Source organism: Haliotis rubra, unplaced genomic scaffold (genome assembly GCF_003918875.1).
Source record: "Haliotis rubra isolate DU_JTF1 unplaced genomic scaffold, ASM391887v1 Scf2180, whole genome shotgun sequence".
NCBI classification, from domain to species: Eukaryota; Metazoa; Mollusca; class Gastropoda; order Lepetellida; family Haliotidae; genus Haliotis; species Haliotis rubra.
Genome location: NW_025766204.1, coordinates 1 through 17,405, shown reverse-complemented (window position 1 = coordinate 17,405; position 17,405 = coordinate 1). Strand labels below are relative to the sequence as shown.

General features: G+C 41.4%; 1 protein-coding gene across 1 annotated transcript; it reads left to right on the top strand.

The window, feature by feature from the left end:
* Positions 1-1,228: 1,228 nt before the first annotated feature.
* Positions 1,229-7,532, top strand: LOC124277121 (E3 ubiquitin-protein ligase Hakai-like). The gene is made up of 2 exons (XM_046712778.1): positions 1,229-1,364; positions 6,847-7,532. Exons 1-2 carry the CDS (start codon positions 1,229-1,231, stop codon positions 7,530-7,532), a joined length of 822 nt encoding a protein of 273 aa, XP_046568734.1.
* The last annotated feature ends 9,873 nt before the right edge of the window (positions 7,533-17,405 follow it).

Genomic DNA, 17,405 nt, shown 5'->3' with positions numbered 1-17,405 from the left:
CCGTACATCACGGGTGTTGAATACATCGTCTGTACTTTACGGGTGTTAAAAACATCGTCACTACGTCATTGGTGTTGAATACATCGTCTGTACTTTACGGGTGTTGAATACATCGTCACTACGTCATGGGTTTTGAATACATCGTCTGTACTTTTTGGGTGTTAAATATCCCATACGTACATCACGGTAGTTGAACACATCGTCAGTACGTCACAGGTGTTGAACACATCGTCTGTACTTTACGGGTGTTGAATACATCGTCCATTTCTTTACGCGTGTTAAATACATCGTCTGTACTTAACGGGTGTTGAATACATCGTCACGGGTGTTGAATACGTAGTCTGTACATCACAGGTGTTGAATACATCGTCAGTACTTTACGGGTGTTGAATACATCGTCACTACGTCACGGTTGTTGAATACATAGTCCGTACGTCACGGGTGTTAAATACATCGTCAGTACGTTACGGGTGTTGAATACATCGTCTGTACTTCCCTTTATAGATGTTAAATATTGGAGGATATTGTCTTCACGAAGCATTAACCTGAATCCATCAGAGCGTGTTCACTGGGCTAACTTACTCAAGCGTGCTGATATTCAGACAAGAGGAACAATTTGGCCTTCTCTTACTGTATTGTACATACTTGCATGATTCTGTACGGAAGAACTGCTTCGCTTCTACGCCTACTTCATCCTCAAAGACAGCCATTGTCCTGTTAATATTGCCTATATCCACCCAGTACTGGGGCGAGGATGTAGGAGGCCTCCTACAAGATACACATAGGTGTTAAGATAAGGAGAGAATATACGAAAATCGTAGGAACAAATTTCAAGATAGAATTAAAATATATTTGAATTTAGAGATAAATAATAATGTGCGTAAGAGGCAGCATTGGGCTATTTAAAAACAACAACCCCAAACAAAACAAAAAGCTCTCAAGGCACAAAATAGTATGTTTCAGTGCTCATTCAAGAAATATACTCTTTCACAAACCGAAATGTGAGGCATCCAAAAATATTTTCAGTATGGACCTCGGCTTTCATATTATCACTGTGGGAGATGATAGATGGCGTCATTTGACGGAGAGTTTCAGCTCAACGGAGACTGGACTACTGACGACGGGCAACGCTTCTTGACAAAACACCTACTGATATGATACTGTCTCCAGCCTAAACCCCCTTGCATCAGTCGACATGATCGCAAACCACGAAAGCAATATCTGCAAGATGCACCCAGATTCCATACCAAGGTTGCTATGTGACGGACAGCAACAGGAAAAGAAACAGAGGACGTCCAAAGGAGACATGGAGAATTCGAAGATCTGTGGAGGCAGAGATGAAGGACGCAGGTTGGACCTGACAGGTGCAGCAATGGGCCCAGGATAGACAGCGTTGGAAAACTCTAGTAACGGCCTTATGTGCCAAGAGCACGAAGAGGATTAAGTAAATAAGTAAGTAATGTCTGCTTGTATGGTTTTAAGTGAGTTCAACAATTGTGTGGGTTGTATGATGGTTGACAACGTATTACGAAGTATAACCCTATATATGTAATTATTAGAAATAACACGCTAAATAGGAGTAACCATTGTACTAAATAAAAGCGACAAAACCCTTTCCACATCCATACGAAATCTCTGCTAAAATCAGAATCGATTTTACAATTGTGACTATATCATGAGTATATATATGTTTTTCAGCAGTATAAGAGCTGTACGATGTTGTTTGTAAGCACACCGAGTCTGGACCAGACAATCCATTGAAAAGGTTGAAAGTTTTCCTGGAACATGTACATTAATGTATTTGGTTAATGATCTGGCAGTCGGACAGAAACTAGAGTCAAAATAGTTCAAATTGAAACTTGTTTTCAGACGATGATTGGCAGTAACTAAGGATGGTATTATGATAATTTTGACAATTGGTGGCATATGGAATTCGCAAGATTTGAGGTTGCATCCTGAGATGTCAGTCAATTTGTCCTTCATAGTCAGAGGAGTTTAACCTCGTGTTTAAAATGTTCGTTAGCCAGAATGCAGGACCGGGTTCGATTTCCTTAATAGAATAACGCTGAAAGCAATATCAATTCATCAAACCACATTCACCCTATCTTCATTCCCATCAATCTGAAACAAGCACGACTTCTCTATTGAACGGTGAATTATTCTTCCAACAATTTGTAGAGATTCTCGATGGCCAACGTGGACTCAGTATCCTAAACATAAACGTGTTAGGTAATAGATTTTCCTACTTTACCACTTATACCTACACTTATACAACCCAAGGTACAATGTACAGTTTGTATCTTAAGGCTTTGTCTTGTTGAGAAATCCAGTCATTCTTACATGAATGGGGTACGTCGATGTTTCGACTGAGCGTTACACATTTAGTGTGTATGTGTGTTCTATTCAATCGTCTATCTCTTAACAATTTTCCATGAAATATCATGTGTTTGACTTTTTGGAGTCAGTTGAGCGAAATATGGTGGTGTGTGGTCCTATGCATAGAGATCAGGTCACAAATCAGTTGAAGTTATAGTCCGTTTGGCTCAAAGCGGACATATGAATTGCAATCTAACTCGAAAACTGATAAACATGTTATACTCAGTAAAACGCAGAATTTATGTCCTGAAAATAAAAGTCGTTTAACAAACTATCATTAACATTTTGACACAGTTCACTATTTGTTACGAGGAGGAGTGCAAAGACTGGAACAACCAGGTGTACGCGAAGCACCTGCACAAGTGCCGAAGAAGCTATTGATTCATTTACCTGAGCTGTACCGTATCCATCCTTTCTCGCACACCTGGCTGTGCCTCTCTCTGCATTCCTCCATCGTACCAAATAGTGAACTGTGTAAATACTTTTATGATTGTTTGTTAAACAACTTTTTGATTTTTAGGACATAAGTCTGCTAAAACTCACAGAAGTTGGTCTAATGTTTTATTATGATAAGCGTTTCATTGAGTATTACATGTTTATCAGTTTCGATGGAGATCATAATTCATCGGTCCGCTTTTTTGAGCCAAACGGACTATAAGCACTCGTTGATCGCGGAGAGTCTTTGGATGGGTGACCGTGTTTGGCAGCTTGACTCCTGAGAGTTTGTAGGAGTTCAGTCCTGCCCAACAACGATCGACACAGGATAAATATGGTCCCACGTTAGGCAAGTTAAGTTTGTTCAAAATTGCCTCTGTTCACCCAGCAGAAAATGGGTACCGGATGAGATAAGTCATGTGACTATTAACCTTCTAGTGTCCCCACAGAAGTTTGGGTTATTCGGGGAAATAATAATCAGATTCTGATTACAGCAAACTGGTCAGATGAATACGAGGCGCTATATAAATGAATTATTATTATTATTAAAATATTGTTTCTGATTTATATACTCAATCATATGCATAAAATTCAGTTTACTGGGATTCAAGTATTAAGTCTCATATACTCGTTGTTGTGCAACAGGCGTTATGTTCTATTTCCTCCGCTGGGTTAATCGGCACAGAAGGTGAGGGAGAAGAGCTGAACACTGCTGGGACACGCTGCTCAGGGTCACATTAGGAAATGACGTCACTGGGGTTGAAGGACGATCAAGCTTCTCGAAAGCTGTCTGTTCCTCGGATACCGGAGTAGCCACCAGGAAACGTTCTCTTAAAGTTGGTTCCTTGATGGCTCGTAATTGTGTTCTGAGGAGGAAATAATATAGTGATTCATCACATGGGATCTTAGCGGACTGGCTTGTGAATATACATAAAACCTATACAACAAATAATCGGATTTGACAAAAATACAAAGTTATCAAAACGTCAGTTTATTTTTGATATTTAATGTACAGCTATGTCAAAGCTATATAAAAGAGTCTTGACTAGACAGTCGTGGAACTCGTATTGTGAGCTACTATCAAACCATTAAGGTATGACGACACATCTCATACACTTGGGTGAGGTGAGGTGAAATTGGGTTTTACGTCGTGCTTGAGAATATTTGGCTCATATGACGACGTGCATGCGTCTGTATGGGTATGTGCGGCTACTTGTACTAGCCAAGACTGAAGCTGGTTTTATAGTCTAACTAAATCACCGAGATACCATGCCGCAGTGAAGCAATGGGCCAAATTCCCACTCCAGCTACATTATACCGACTCCGGAGCCGACCGGTCCCTTTGTTGTACCCATTAATGCCGAGCGCCAATAAAGGCCAACAATGGCATATTTTAACGTCTTTTTGGTGGCATGGCCGGTGGGATCCAGCGAACCCGCGACCTTCCGCTCTCCGGGCGGACGTTCTAACTACTACACCACGGAAGGCGGTCTCCCAGCACAGGGTACTGTGGATCAGTCGATATTAAGACACCGCCGCCATATAGCTGGAATATTGCTGGAGTGCGGTAAACTCAACTCACTCACCGGTATTGCCCAGGACAGGGCGAAAATTGTACCAGTACAATAGCAAAATCCAATTTACGATATGGAAGACGTCTCTTGTGGTTCATCACAATTTTTGACATTAGTAGGTGAGTTTGGTTTCGCCGCGCTTTTAATAATCTTCCTTATTATCGGCGAAGTCACCGGGAATGGGCTTCTTCACATTATGCGTCTTGTGGGAATCGAACCCGGGTTTTAGTCGTGACGAGCTAATGCTTTAACCACTAGGCTACCCACCGCCTCCATTTGACATTAACTGCTGACAGGCTAAAAGCAGCACTTATGAGGATATAACACTTATGGTTGTGTGTCGACGTGGATAAAATTTATACTCAATTCCACCACTGGCTTCCATCCATCCACCCTCCTTTCCATTCCTTCCTTCCACCACCATTAACCTTCCTTCCTTCATCTATACCATTATAAAGCTGTCCACCATCGTCCATTCCACCATTCCATTCCCCACCATTTCTTTCCTTAACTCTTTCCACCTATTTCATCTTTCATTCCTCTTTCCTTCCTGTGTTCCTTAACTGTAAATCCTTTCATCCACTGTGTGTCCTTATTTATCCCTCTGTCCATCCACCTCCACAAGACATCTGTGTGTGTGTTCTCCACTGCTCCATTCCTTTCCTCCTTTCATGTTCCATTTTTCTGTGTCTGTGTCCTTCTCTCATTTCCATATTTCCTTCCATTCCTTTCCTTGGGTGTGTGTCTCATGTGTCATGTGTCCGTGCCATCCTGTGTCAGTGTGTGTCTCCACTTTTGTGTGTGTGTGTGTCCTTGTGTGCCTGTCAGTTCATTCCTTCTCTGTCCATGCCTGTCCAGTGTGTGTCTCGTTGGCTGTCATGTGTGTCTGTGGTCTGTCCATGTCTGTGTGTCTGTGTGCTGTGTCTCTGTGTGTGTGTGTGTTCCCATTCCATGTGTGGTGTCCCTGTTCTGTCAGGTCTGTGTGTCTGTGTTTGGCTAGGATCCATCCATCAGAACATAGTATTGCTTTTAAACCCCTTCATTCGTGTCTCTTTTTCTGTCTCTCTCCGTGGGATTCCAAGTCCTCCGTGTGTCCTGCCTGTCCTGTGGAACCTGTGACATGTCCTTTCAAATCATGTGTCCGATGTGGACTCTGTGTGGTCAGTCATCCGTCTGTGGCTTCCGTGTCCTTATGTCCTTATGTCTTCCTTGTCCTTATATCCATGTGCTCTGTTCCTCATTTCTTCCTCTTTTGTGTGTTCCTGTGTCATCCTGTCTGTGTGTGTCTGTGTGTGTGTCTGTGTCTGTGTGTCCATGTGTGTGTCTTTCTCATGGATGAATATGTATGTATGTGTGTGTGTATGTATGGATGTATGTATGTATGTATGTATGAATGTGTATGTATACATGTATGTATGTATGTATGTATGTATGTGTGGAGTATGTATGTATGTATGTATGTATGTATGGATGTGTGTGTGTGTATGTATGTATGTGTGTGTGTATGTATGTATGTATGGAATCTTATGTATGTATGTATGTATGTATGTGTGTGTGTGTATGTATGTATGTATGAGATGTGTGTATGTATGTGTATGTGTGTGTATGTATGTATGTATGTATGTATGTATGTATGTATGTATGTGTGTGTGTGTGTGTATGTATGAATGTGTGTATGTATGTATGTATGTGTGTGTATGTAATGTATGTATGTATGTACGTACGTGTGTATGTATGTATGTATGTATGTGTGTATGTATGTATGCATGTGTATGTGTAATATGCACCACTACCCTTTATACTGCCATATATGCACTGCTGCACTATATACTTATACCATACTTATATATACTTATATATATATATATACATGTACATCCATCCACCATCCATCCATCTCCATTACATTCACCACTTATTTATCTACTATTTTCATTTTAATCTATTTAACGTCTTCCTCCATGTCCTCCATCTCTCCTTCCCTCTCTCTCTCTCTCTCTCCTCCCCTCTCTCTCATGTCCTGTGTGGCTCCTCCTTTCTTCCTCCTTTTATCCTTGTCTTTCATTCCATGCACATACTGTTCCTCCATGCACCTTCTGCCAGTTCACAATGCCATCCATCCAATTCATCTCATATCAATCCATCTTTATATTTCTTGGCTCTGTGTGTCAGTTCGATTCTTTCTGTGCCTGGCTCTGTGGGGTTATCGTTGGTCTCTGTGGTCCTCCATATTTTTCTATTTTTGTCTGGGCATGTGTGTCCATTTGGTCTTCAGTGTGGCTCCTCCATGTGTTTATTTGTCCATTTCCTCCATTCCTTCCTTGGCAGTCTGGGCTTCCTCCTTGTGTGTCATCTATGTTATATGTCTCTGGCCATCCACTGTGTGGGATTCTCCATCCATCCATGTGTGTGTCTGTGTGTGGTCTGTGTGTCCTTCCTTCACCCTGTGGATCCATTCCAGTTATTCCTCTGCCCAGCCAGCTACTCCACTACCTACATGTAGCCAGCTACTCCACCACTCTGCCACCTACTCCACCACTCTGTTATCTACTCCACTACCCTGCCCGCTACTCCACTACCCCACTAGCTACTCCACCACCCCACCAGCTGCTCCACAACCCTACCATCTACTCCACTACCCCACCAGCCAATCCACAACCCCATCAGCTATTCCACAACCCCTTCAGCTATTTCACAACCCCACCAGCTACCCCACCACCCTACCAGCTACATCACCAGCCTACCAAATACTCCACCACCCAACCAGCTACTCCACCGACCCATCAGCTACTCCACCACACCACCAGCTATTCAACCAAATTACCAGCTACACCACCATCCCACCAGCTACTTCACCACCCCACCAGCTGCTCCAGCCCCCACCAGCTACTCCACAATCCCACCATCTACACCACTACCCCACCAGCTACTCCACCACCCCACCATCTACTCCACCACCCTACCAGTTACTCCACCGCCCCACCAGGTACTCCACCACCCCACCATCTACTCAACCATCCCAGCATCTACTTCACCACCCTACCAGCTACTCCACCACCCCACCAGCAACCCCACCACCCTACCAGCTACTCCACCATCCCAGCAGCTACCCCTACACCTCACCCGCTACCCAATCGCTCTGCCTAAATCTAGAACACTTCTAAATATAGCGTACAAGTACCCCCGACTGAATGTACAGGAACAGTGTGTTACAGTTAAATCATTGTAGCACAGGGTATAATACTGCCTCAAAACAACTCAAGTGCTGGGTAGACACGCACAAGACAGATGTAGATTGAAAGAAGAAACATTACCTGAATGGTGTAACCGCGCTGCTCAAGGACTGCTTGTGGAACCATCCGTATTTATTGGATCAAACAAGGAAGATGTGACATTGAGCCTTTCTTTTGATTGGCCATCGTGTTAGACTAACTATATTTGGAACGAGGAAGTTAAATTGAAACCGGATTCAAACCAGCTTTGAACAACCATACTTTGTTCTTTCTTTCTTTCCCAAGCAAAACAATCACAGAATCATCATTGTCCAATACTCACGATCTAACCCAAACGTATTGTCCATGTTAACCCTTACATAAAACAGACAAGATTGGCCATCGTGTTAGACTAACTATATTTGGAACGAGGAAGTTATATTGAAACCGGATTCAAACCAGCTTTGAACAACCATACTTTGTTCTTTCTTTCTTTCCCAAGCAAAACAATCACAGAATCATCATTGTCCAATACTCACGATCTAACCCAAACGTATTGTCCATGTTAACCCTTACATAAAACAGACAAGTATCTGTTTCCAAGGAATCCGGATGTGTCGCCATAATATGACCCAAACTGCTTATAGAAACATCTGATATCCTAATGGATGAAAAATCAACATTTTTGACGCTACCCCTCTCAGTAAACAATCCGAACAATCATCTCGGAACAACATTTGGTTGTCAAGAATAATTCATGTAATCATTATTTTAAATCCAGGTAACCGCCGCCATGTAGCTGGAATATTGCTGAGTGCGGCGTTAGCAACAACCAAACCAAACTAAGGTATGAAGGTGGTCTTTCTGGTCAAGAGAATATATTCAAAATGCAGGGCAAAATAAATGATACGCCTTTGTTTCAAGGTGGCTGAAATGAAGCAAAATTGTTATTCGTAGAAGATATATCTGATACTGGTAAAACATTTGTGTTTTGTTGGATGTTTCTAGCACAGTAATGTTACCATGACGTTTGTAGTCAAATCCAATTTCAGATGTGAATGAGAGAAAGACTGTATTCAATTGAACAATATCATGTTTGGGACCCATTACAACACCAACTTAGGTATGACATTTTAAAAAGAAATAGAATTAATTGAATGTTTTTTTTTATTAAACTACTCTGACACCCCGCCTCTCTGTTACCAAGTTACTCTGCTCTTTTACCACTACACTACCCAGCATGGTACTTACCATGAACCTTCAGTAACCCATGCTTGTCCTAAGAGGCGACTAACGGGATCGGCTGGTCAGGCTCGCTGGCTTGGTTGCCACATATCATCGGTTCCCAATTGCGTAGATCGATACGCATGCTGTTGATCACTGGATTGTCTGGTCCAGACTCGATTATTTACAGACCGCCGCCATATAGCTGGGCTATTGCTGAGTGCGGCGTAAAACTAAACTCACTCACTCACTCACTTAACTATCCAGATACGCCCTAGCCCACTTGCTTCTACAGTACAGTGCTCATGCTCCATGTGCTTCTCCTACCCAATACCAAGATTCTCGGCTCTTACCACATTTTAAATGTAGAATTTCTGTTATTTGAAAATTAGGCTAAATTTCCTACAATCGCCAGTGGCTGAAGGGATGATGTAAATCCAACTAGGGTCCATGCAGGTATCAAATGTACTGTAAGTCCCAATGGTCCCTAGCATGGTGACTAACCTTCAGTTGCTGGTGATCTCTAGCCCGTTTTTATATGTGGCATTGTTCATAAAATTTGTTTAATTTTACATTTACATGCTAGTTTTAATTCTTTGTCTGTGATAATCTATTTTTTTACTGTCCATCGTCGACAGGTTCTTTTATGATTTGATTGCATTTATTATGAATTTGTGATTTGTTAAAGTCACGATATGGCTGAAATATTGCCGATGTGACTATAAATCTTCACTCATTCACTCACTCAAGATTCTCGGCCTGTTGGTCGGGTACTCTGCCACCCTGGTACATTGCTACCAAGATACAAGGCTACACTGCTGTACCGCTACTCCACTATTGCGCTATCATGCTACCGTGGTACTCCGCTAAACAGATACCACTACCTCCCTACCCCCCACATTCCTTTCCTACCTTAACAAAATACTCAGCTACTCGCATACTCCCTGGGACTTCCACCCAGATACCCCGATAGTGAATATTGTTCGTGACTTCCCGAGATAAACTGACGTCGGAACATTATTCACGGTTTCTTGCACATGCCTCTTAAAAGAGCTGCAGTGTCAGTTAACGTATGACATGTCTTTACAACGTAATAACAATAATATTCTTGGTAAAGGAACACATCATACACAACGGGTACAGTCGTGCGTTTGGGGATTTCCCTCATTAAGATTGAGAATTCTATGCAGCTAGTCTTGGCCAGCTGACTATAAAAGATACCTTCTCTTATTGTGTCCTTCTTGGATTTTGCAAGCTGATATCCGACAAACATTATCTAAACGTGCAGCTTCGCTGGATTGTGCGCATCAGTGGTTTACGTCACAAGGTCACCATTACGTGTTTACCACAGACAGTGACAATGCTCATCACCCAAGTCTTGCCCTGCTAGATAGTGAATATCGATATCACTCACAGGTATGTTGAGAATGATAATAGGCAGTGAGGGAGTGTGAGTGAGTTACGTCTTTACGTCGCATTGGTATTATTTCAGCCCTATAGCAGGGAGACCAAATTTATACATAGATACGTCCATAATTAAAGTCACACTCAAAAGCAAGTTTGTTTATACACACTAACAACACTGTTTACAATTTGAAAGAAAGGGCTACATCATTACTATTCACAATCGAGATCACGGGCCAAAAGCCCATATTTAGACACACAGAGACACACACACACTCTCTCTCACACACACACACACACACACACACACATATATATATATATCTATAGTTTACGATACAGACAAGTTAATTATCAGATGACAGGTCACATGGACTAACAGATCTTTCAGGTTTACTTCAGGTTTGCTTGACAGTGAGCCATTCATCACATAGGAGGCTCGTCCTCATCCCCGTGAAGATCCGGGTTAGAACTGGTCTTCAGTAACCCATGCCTGTCGTAAGAGGCGACTATTCATCATATCCCAATTGCGTAGATCGCTGGTGTCTGCGTAATCCCCCAATGTCGGCTGTCGTCAAATTTGAAGACATTAGGGACAGGGTACAACAGTTCATGAGATATCGCGTTAACGAGAGTTTGAAAAGTGGTCAAAGTGGCGTGGTGACCTTGAAGATATGGTCAATAGAAGGCAGTTATACGTTGTGCAACAATGTTGCACCTATTGTCCAGTGTACCTGTAGAGTCAGTGACAGCCAGTAGTTATGAGGCAGTGCTTTTCGTTGTGCAACAATGTTGCACCTATTGTACAGTGTACCTGTAGAGACAGTGACGGCCAGTAGTAATGAGGCAGTGCTTTACGTTGTGCAACAATGTTGCACCTATTGTACAGTGTACCTGTAGAGACAGTGATGGGCAGTGGTGTGCTGTGTTCAGACGGATATGGGAATATCTAGCAACATATTTTTGTATATAGGAGGGGAGCAAGCTATTGCCTCCAGCGTTACCAGAAGCCCAGAAGCCCAACATTGTGTGTGATCATCATGTACCCTGGCTTACCTGAGTTGCAAGTTGTCCCCGTGAAGATCCGGATTAGAATTGATCTTCAGTAACCCATACATGTCGTAAGAGGCGAGTAACGGGATCGGGTGGTCAGGCTCGCTGACTTGGTTGACACCTGTCATCGTGTCCCAACTACGTAGATCGATGCTCTTACTGTTCATCACTGGATTGTCTGGTCCAGACTCGATTATTTACAGACCTCTGCCTTATAGCAGGAGTATTTCTGAACAACAAACCATAGTTGCAGACTAGATTACTGTTACTTAGAGGTGCATATTAGCACCATTGCCCTTGTAGCCTTGATCACTGGTCTTGTGTCATGCAGCCTCTGAACTTGAATGATACTCTATTTTCTTCTGCCACAGTGCTACCCTTGTATTAATGTGTATTGATTTGTAAACTTAGTTTATTGTTGAATACAATTGTTAATTCTTGCACATTTCTTTGTTGTTGCTTTCACGCAAAATTCCCTGGATACCGAGGGTTTTTTTTTCAGGCGCACATTTTCATAAGGTTTGAAAAGTGTACGTTGTGCGAGAATTGCCCTCGCGTGGTCCTGGATCTGCGTGCGGCTCTAAAATTACTCAGAAATGTAGAATATTAAATTTCCTATCCGTTGGTATAAATATAAGTGTAAATACATCCGCGGTTTGAGAAATAGACACTGCTAAATGTTCTCCAAAAAAGTGTATTATGCGTTAATTTCTCCGCTTATTTATCTTGCACCGAAAAAGCACTGTGCTACGATTGTTTTAATTTGGCGTCTTTACGAAAAGTGTGAGCAAAGAAAATACAGTATGATATCTGAACGACATAAGTATATATGACATGGGATTGTGTGCTTATGCATAACGTTATACGCTCAATCTTAAAAATGACATCAACCGACGACAGAGCGGTCATACACGTATAAAGATAAGGGGTATAACTCCGCTATGCTTAACACTAGGTCAATGTTACTCAGATCACTTGGAGAAATTTGTTGTGAATACGAACGCCACATTTTCGTTATGTTTTGTTCACCATGAACCAAAATATTCCAATACAAAATTTCCCAGTGTGAGCGGATACGTTTTGGTAGTTTCACAATTTATAAGAAAAGATGACAACATACTACACGAGAAAACACGTAATAGCGATTTGGATGGCCTTATCCGATATGTAAATTAATTCTTAGATTCCCATATTCCGCTGTTCGTGTAGATGCATTTTGACTATGTTTGCATCATTATTAACAGAGTACCAGCCCTATGTAAACTATTTAGTGTCAGGTTGAGAATCAACACGCAACTGAAGCAGATAACTTGTAACATATTGCTCTGGCAACGTCAGTGAAGATACATTAAAATCTGGGTTACAACTGCATTGCTGGTGTGTTGCCTACAAAGAAAAACTTTGGTTTCACACTGAACTCTTTTGAAGATGAAGATCGACACATAATAACTTATACTCGATCTGAACGGAAACAATGTAAACCAATCTCAACATTGTTCCACGGCCACATTACACAGTTTGCAAGATGCCTTCCTTGTTTCAATGAGTGAGTGAGTGAGTGAGTGAGTGAGTGAGTGAGTGAGTGAGTGAGTGAGTGAGTGAGTGAGTGAGTGAGTGAGTGAGTGAGTGAGTGAGTGAGTGAGTGAGTGAGTGAGTGAGTGAGTGAGTGAGTGAGTGAATCTTGATTAACGAGTTTGGTCTTCAGCATGCCATGCATATTAGAGGCAACTAACGGAATCTGGTGGTCAGACGATCGTCACAAAGAACAAACAAATATTAAGGTAACGTCATTTATTTGTTCAACCGTTCACAGTTCCTTGATCGAATCTCACCCAAATTGAATCTCTCTAATAAATTCATCAAGACAATGCTCTTCGGCATAGTTGTAAGTTACCTATGACACCCAAATCGTAAAAATATTGATATTTCTATGGACAATCAGAAATATTTTTATGGATATACAACTTCTTTATTCTATGTAAACTGTGTAGATATTTTAATGACAGCTTGTTAAACAGCTTTTCTATTTTAGGACATACATTCTGCAAAATATCACAGAGTTGGTCTGATGTTTTGATTATGATCTGTGTTTCATTGAGTATTATATGCTTAGTAGTTTTCGAGTTAGATTGCAACCCCTTGCATTATTTTTATTTTTCAGATATAACTATTAATACCCTTGACCAATAAATTCAACATTAAACATCCCAGGACCTTACTTGTACAGACATGTTTTTGCATGAAAATCATTGTTTATTTTAAAAATGAGCAATTGTCATCATAAAATCCAATTATTTTGTCGTTTTTTATGAGTCAAAGGATCATACGGGTCGGAAAAACTGCATTGTATTTCCATCGTGGTCACCACGAGAAGTTTTATAGAAGTGTTGAAAACCTGTCATTGCAAAATTATAGGGGGTGCTTAATTAAGTTCTTTGTGTGTATAAATACCCTTGCCCCTTTAGCCAAAATCGTTCTGTTTTGAGCCTGATTCAAAAGCATCGCCCATATAATACTATTCCCTGGAAGCAATCGATATACTGTGCTAAGAGACAGATTCCGTTGGTGACGTCACTTTCTAAATGTCTAAGGTATGACGGTAATTGGTCGAGGATATATTTACCTGTTTATTTGGCATTTTAGAAGTTCATAAATAATAAGAAAAGTATATTACTTAATGGATAATAACTTCTTTATGTTATTATGATGCGACATTTCGGTATAGCTTCAAAGCTATAACGAAAGCTATACCGAAAGCTATTGTGGTATCCATAAGTTGTTATCTATAAAGTATTATACTTTTCTTATGAGGATATTTACCATAATATTACTAAGACAGGGTTGATCATGGAGGGAAAATAATGCCCCTTTCCCGGTGGATACATTGTGAAACCATTAGAAAATCTTGCAGCTTTTGCCTTCACGTTTTCCTGTGTACGATATCAAACAAATAAAAACAAATCGTAAATTGTAATGAAATGAAACGTGTTTCTGGTAAATGTTTCAGGTACATTCTGAATAATGATGAGTAGCATGGCAATCGTTCTGTTCATCACCACGTCAAGTGTTTAAACACTTGCAGCACCCGTCAATTGCAAACCAGGACACCCCGTATTCCGATCCGGTCATCCACACTCCAGTCACGTAAGTTGTTTTAACTGAGCACGCGCAGATGTCGCATCCTTTTTTTTGTCTGTAACAGGATGGGTCATGATTTAGTTTTGTAGAATGAATGAGTGAGTTTTTGTTTTACGCCGCTTTTAGCAATATTCCAGCAATATCACGGCGGGGATGCCAAAAATGGGCTTCACACATTGTACCCATGTGGGCAATCGAACCCGGGTCTTCGGTGTGACGAGCGAACGCTTTAACCACTAGGCTACCCCACCGCCCCTAGTTTTGTTGAAGGCATCACATGACAGTTAGAGGACATCAGATGTTATTGGCACTACTTATGTCCATGCGTTGACATCAGAACTAATGAATTGTAAGTGGAATCATGAGCTTTTAAAGGGTGTTTAATACCTTCCTCCATTACACGTGCTACCATTGTGTGACCTGCAGTGGAGAGGCGGTGGGGTAGCCTAGTGGTTAAACCGTTTGCTCGTCACGCCGAAGGCCCGGGATCGATTCCCCACATGGGTACAATGTGTGAAGCCCATTTCTGGTGTCCCCTGCCGTGATATTGCTGGAATATTGCTAAAAGCGGGGAAAAACCATACTCACTCACTGACATACAGTGGTGTGTAACCCTACGATTCCTAATATCCCACAATAATCACCTGTAAAGACATTCTCAATATTTCAAGGGTGTAAAATATTTCGCCAGTACTTCTCTTGTGTACACGCTACGATTCCAAATACCTCAGAATTCATCATGGAATATATCGTCCGTACTTCACGGGTGTTGAATACATTGTCCGTTATTTACGGGTTTTAATTAAATCTTCAGTATATCACGGGTGTTGAACACATCCTCTGTACGTCACAGGTGTTGAACACGTCGTCTGTACTTTACGGGTGTTGAATACATCGTCTGTTTCTTAATGGGTGTTGAATACATCGTCACTACATCACGGGTGTTAAATACATTGTCCCTACTCTACGGGTGATAAATAAATCGTAACTACGTCACGGGTGTTTTGTGTGTCTGTACTGTATGGGTGTTGAATACGTCATCCGTACATCACGGGTGTTGAATACATCGTCTGTACTTTACGGGTGTTAAACCATCGTCACTACGTCATGGGTGTTGATTACATCGTCTGTACATCGTCTGTACTTTACGGGTGTTGAATATATCGTCTGTACTTCACGGGTGTTAAATACATCGTCACTACGTCATGGGTTTTGAATACATCGTCTGTACTTTTTGGGTGTTAAATATCACATACGTACATCACGGTAGTTGAACACATCGTCAGTACGTCACGGGTGTTGAACACATCGTCTGTACTTTACGGGTGTTGAATACATCGTCCATTTCTTTACGCGTGTTAAATACATCGTCTGTACTTTACGGGTGTGAATCGTCACTAGGTCACGGGTGTTGAATACATCGTCAGTACTTTACGGGTGTTGAATACATCGTCTGTACTTCTCTTTATAGATGTTAAATATTGCAGGATATTGTCGTCAGAAAGCATTAACTTGAATCCATCAGAGCGTGTTCACTGGGCTAACTTACTCAAGCGTGCTGATATTCAGACAAGAGGAACATTTCGGCCCTTCTCTTACTGTATTGTACATACTTGCATGATTCTGTACGGAAGAACTGCTTCGCTTCTACGCGTACTTCATCCTGAAAGACAGCCATTGTCCTGTTAATATTGGCTATATCCACCCAGTACTGGGGCGAGATGTAGGAGGCCTTCCTGCAAGATACATATAGGTGTTAAGATAAGGAGAGAATATACGGAAATCGTAGGAACAAATTTCAAGATAGAATTAAAATATATTTGAATTAAGAGATAAATAATAATGTGCGTAAGAGGCAGCATTGGGCTATTTAAAAACAACAACCCCAAACAAAACAAAAAACTCTCAAGGCACAAAATAGTATGTGAGGCATTCACAAATATTTTCAGTATGGACCTCGGCTTTACTGTGGTAGATGATAGCTGGCATCATTTGACTGAGAGTTTCAGCTCAACGGAGACTGAACTACTGACGACGGGCAACACTTCTTGACAAAACCTCTGCTGATATGATACTGTCTCCAGCCGACAACCCCTTGCATCAGTCGACATTATTCGCAAACCATTACACGAAAGCAATATCTGCAAGAGAAAATGGCGTTGAAGCGGTGATGTCTGCAGGATGCACCCAGATTCCATACCAAGGGTTGCTATGCGATGGACAGCAACAGGAAAAAGAAACAGAGGACGTCAAAGGAGACATGGAGAATTCGAAGATCTGTGGAGGCAGAGATAAAGGACGCAGGGTGGACCTGACAGGTGCAGCAATGGGCCCAGGATAGACAGCGTTGGAAAACTCTAGTAACGGCCTTATGTGCCAAGAACACGAAGAGGTTAAGTAAATAAGTAAGTAATGTCTGCTTGTATGGTTTTAAGTGAGTTGAACAATTGTGTGGGTTGTATGATGGTTGACAACGGATTACGAAGTATAACCCTATATTAGTAATTATTGAAATAACACGCTAAATAGGAGTAACCATTGTACTAAATAGAAGCGACAAAACCCTTTCCACACCCATAAGAAATCTCTGCTAAAATCAGGAATCGATTGTATAATTGTGACTATATCATGAGTATGTATATGTTTTCAGCAGTATAAGAGCTGTACGATGTTGTTTGTAAACACACCGAGTCTGGACCAGACAATCCATTGAAAAGGTTGAAAGTTTTCCTGGAACGTGTACATTAATGTATTTGGTTAATGATCTGGCAGTCGGACAGAAACTACGGTCAAAATAGTTCCAATTGAAACTTGATTTCAGACAATGATTGTCAGTAACTAAGAAGTTGGTATTCTGACAATTTTGACAGTGGTAAACGATATAACAATTGTCTACTGTGATCAATGTCTTTTGCTGTTGGGACACTGGCATATGGAATTCGCAAGATTTGAGGGTTGCATCCGCTGAGATGTCAGTCAATTCGTCCTT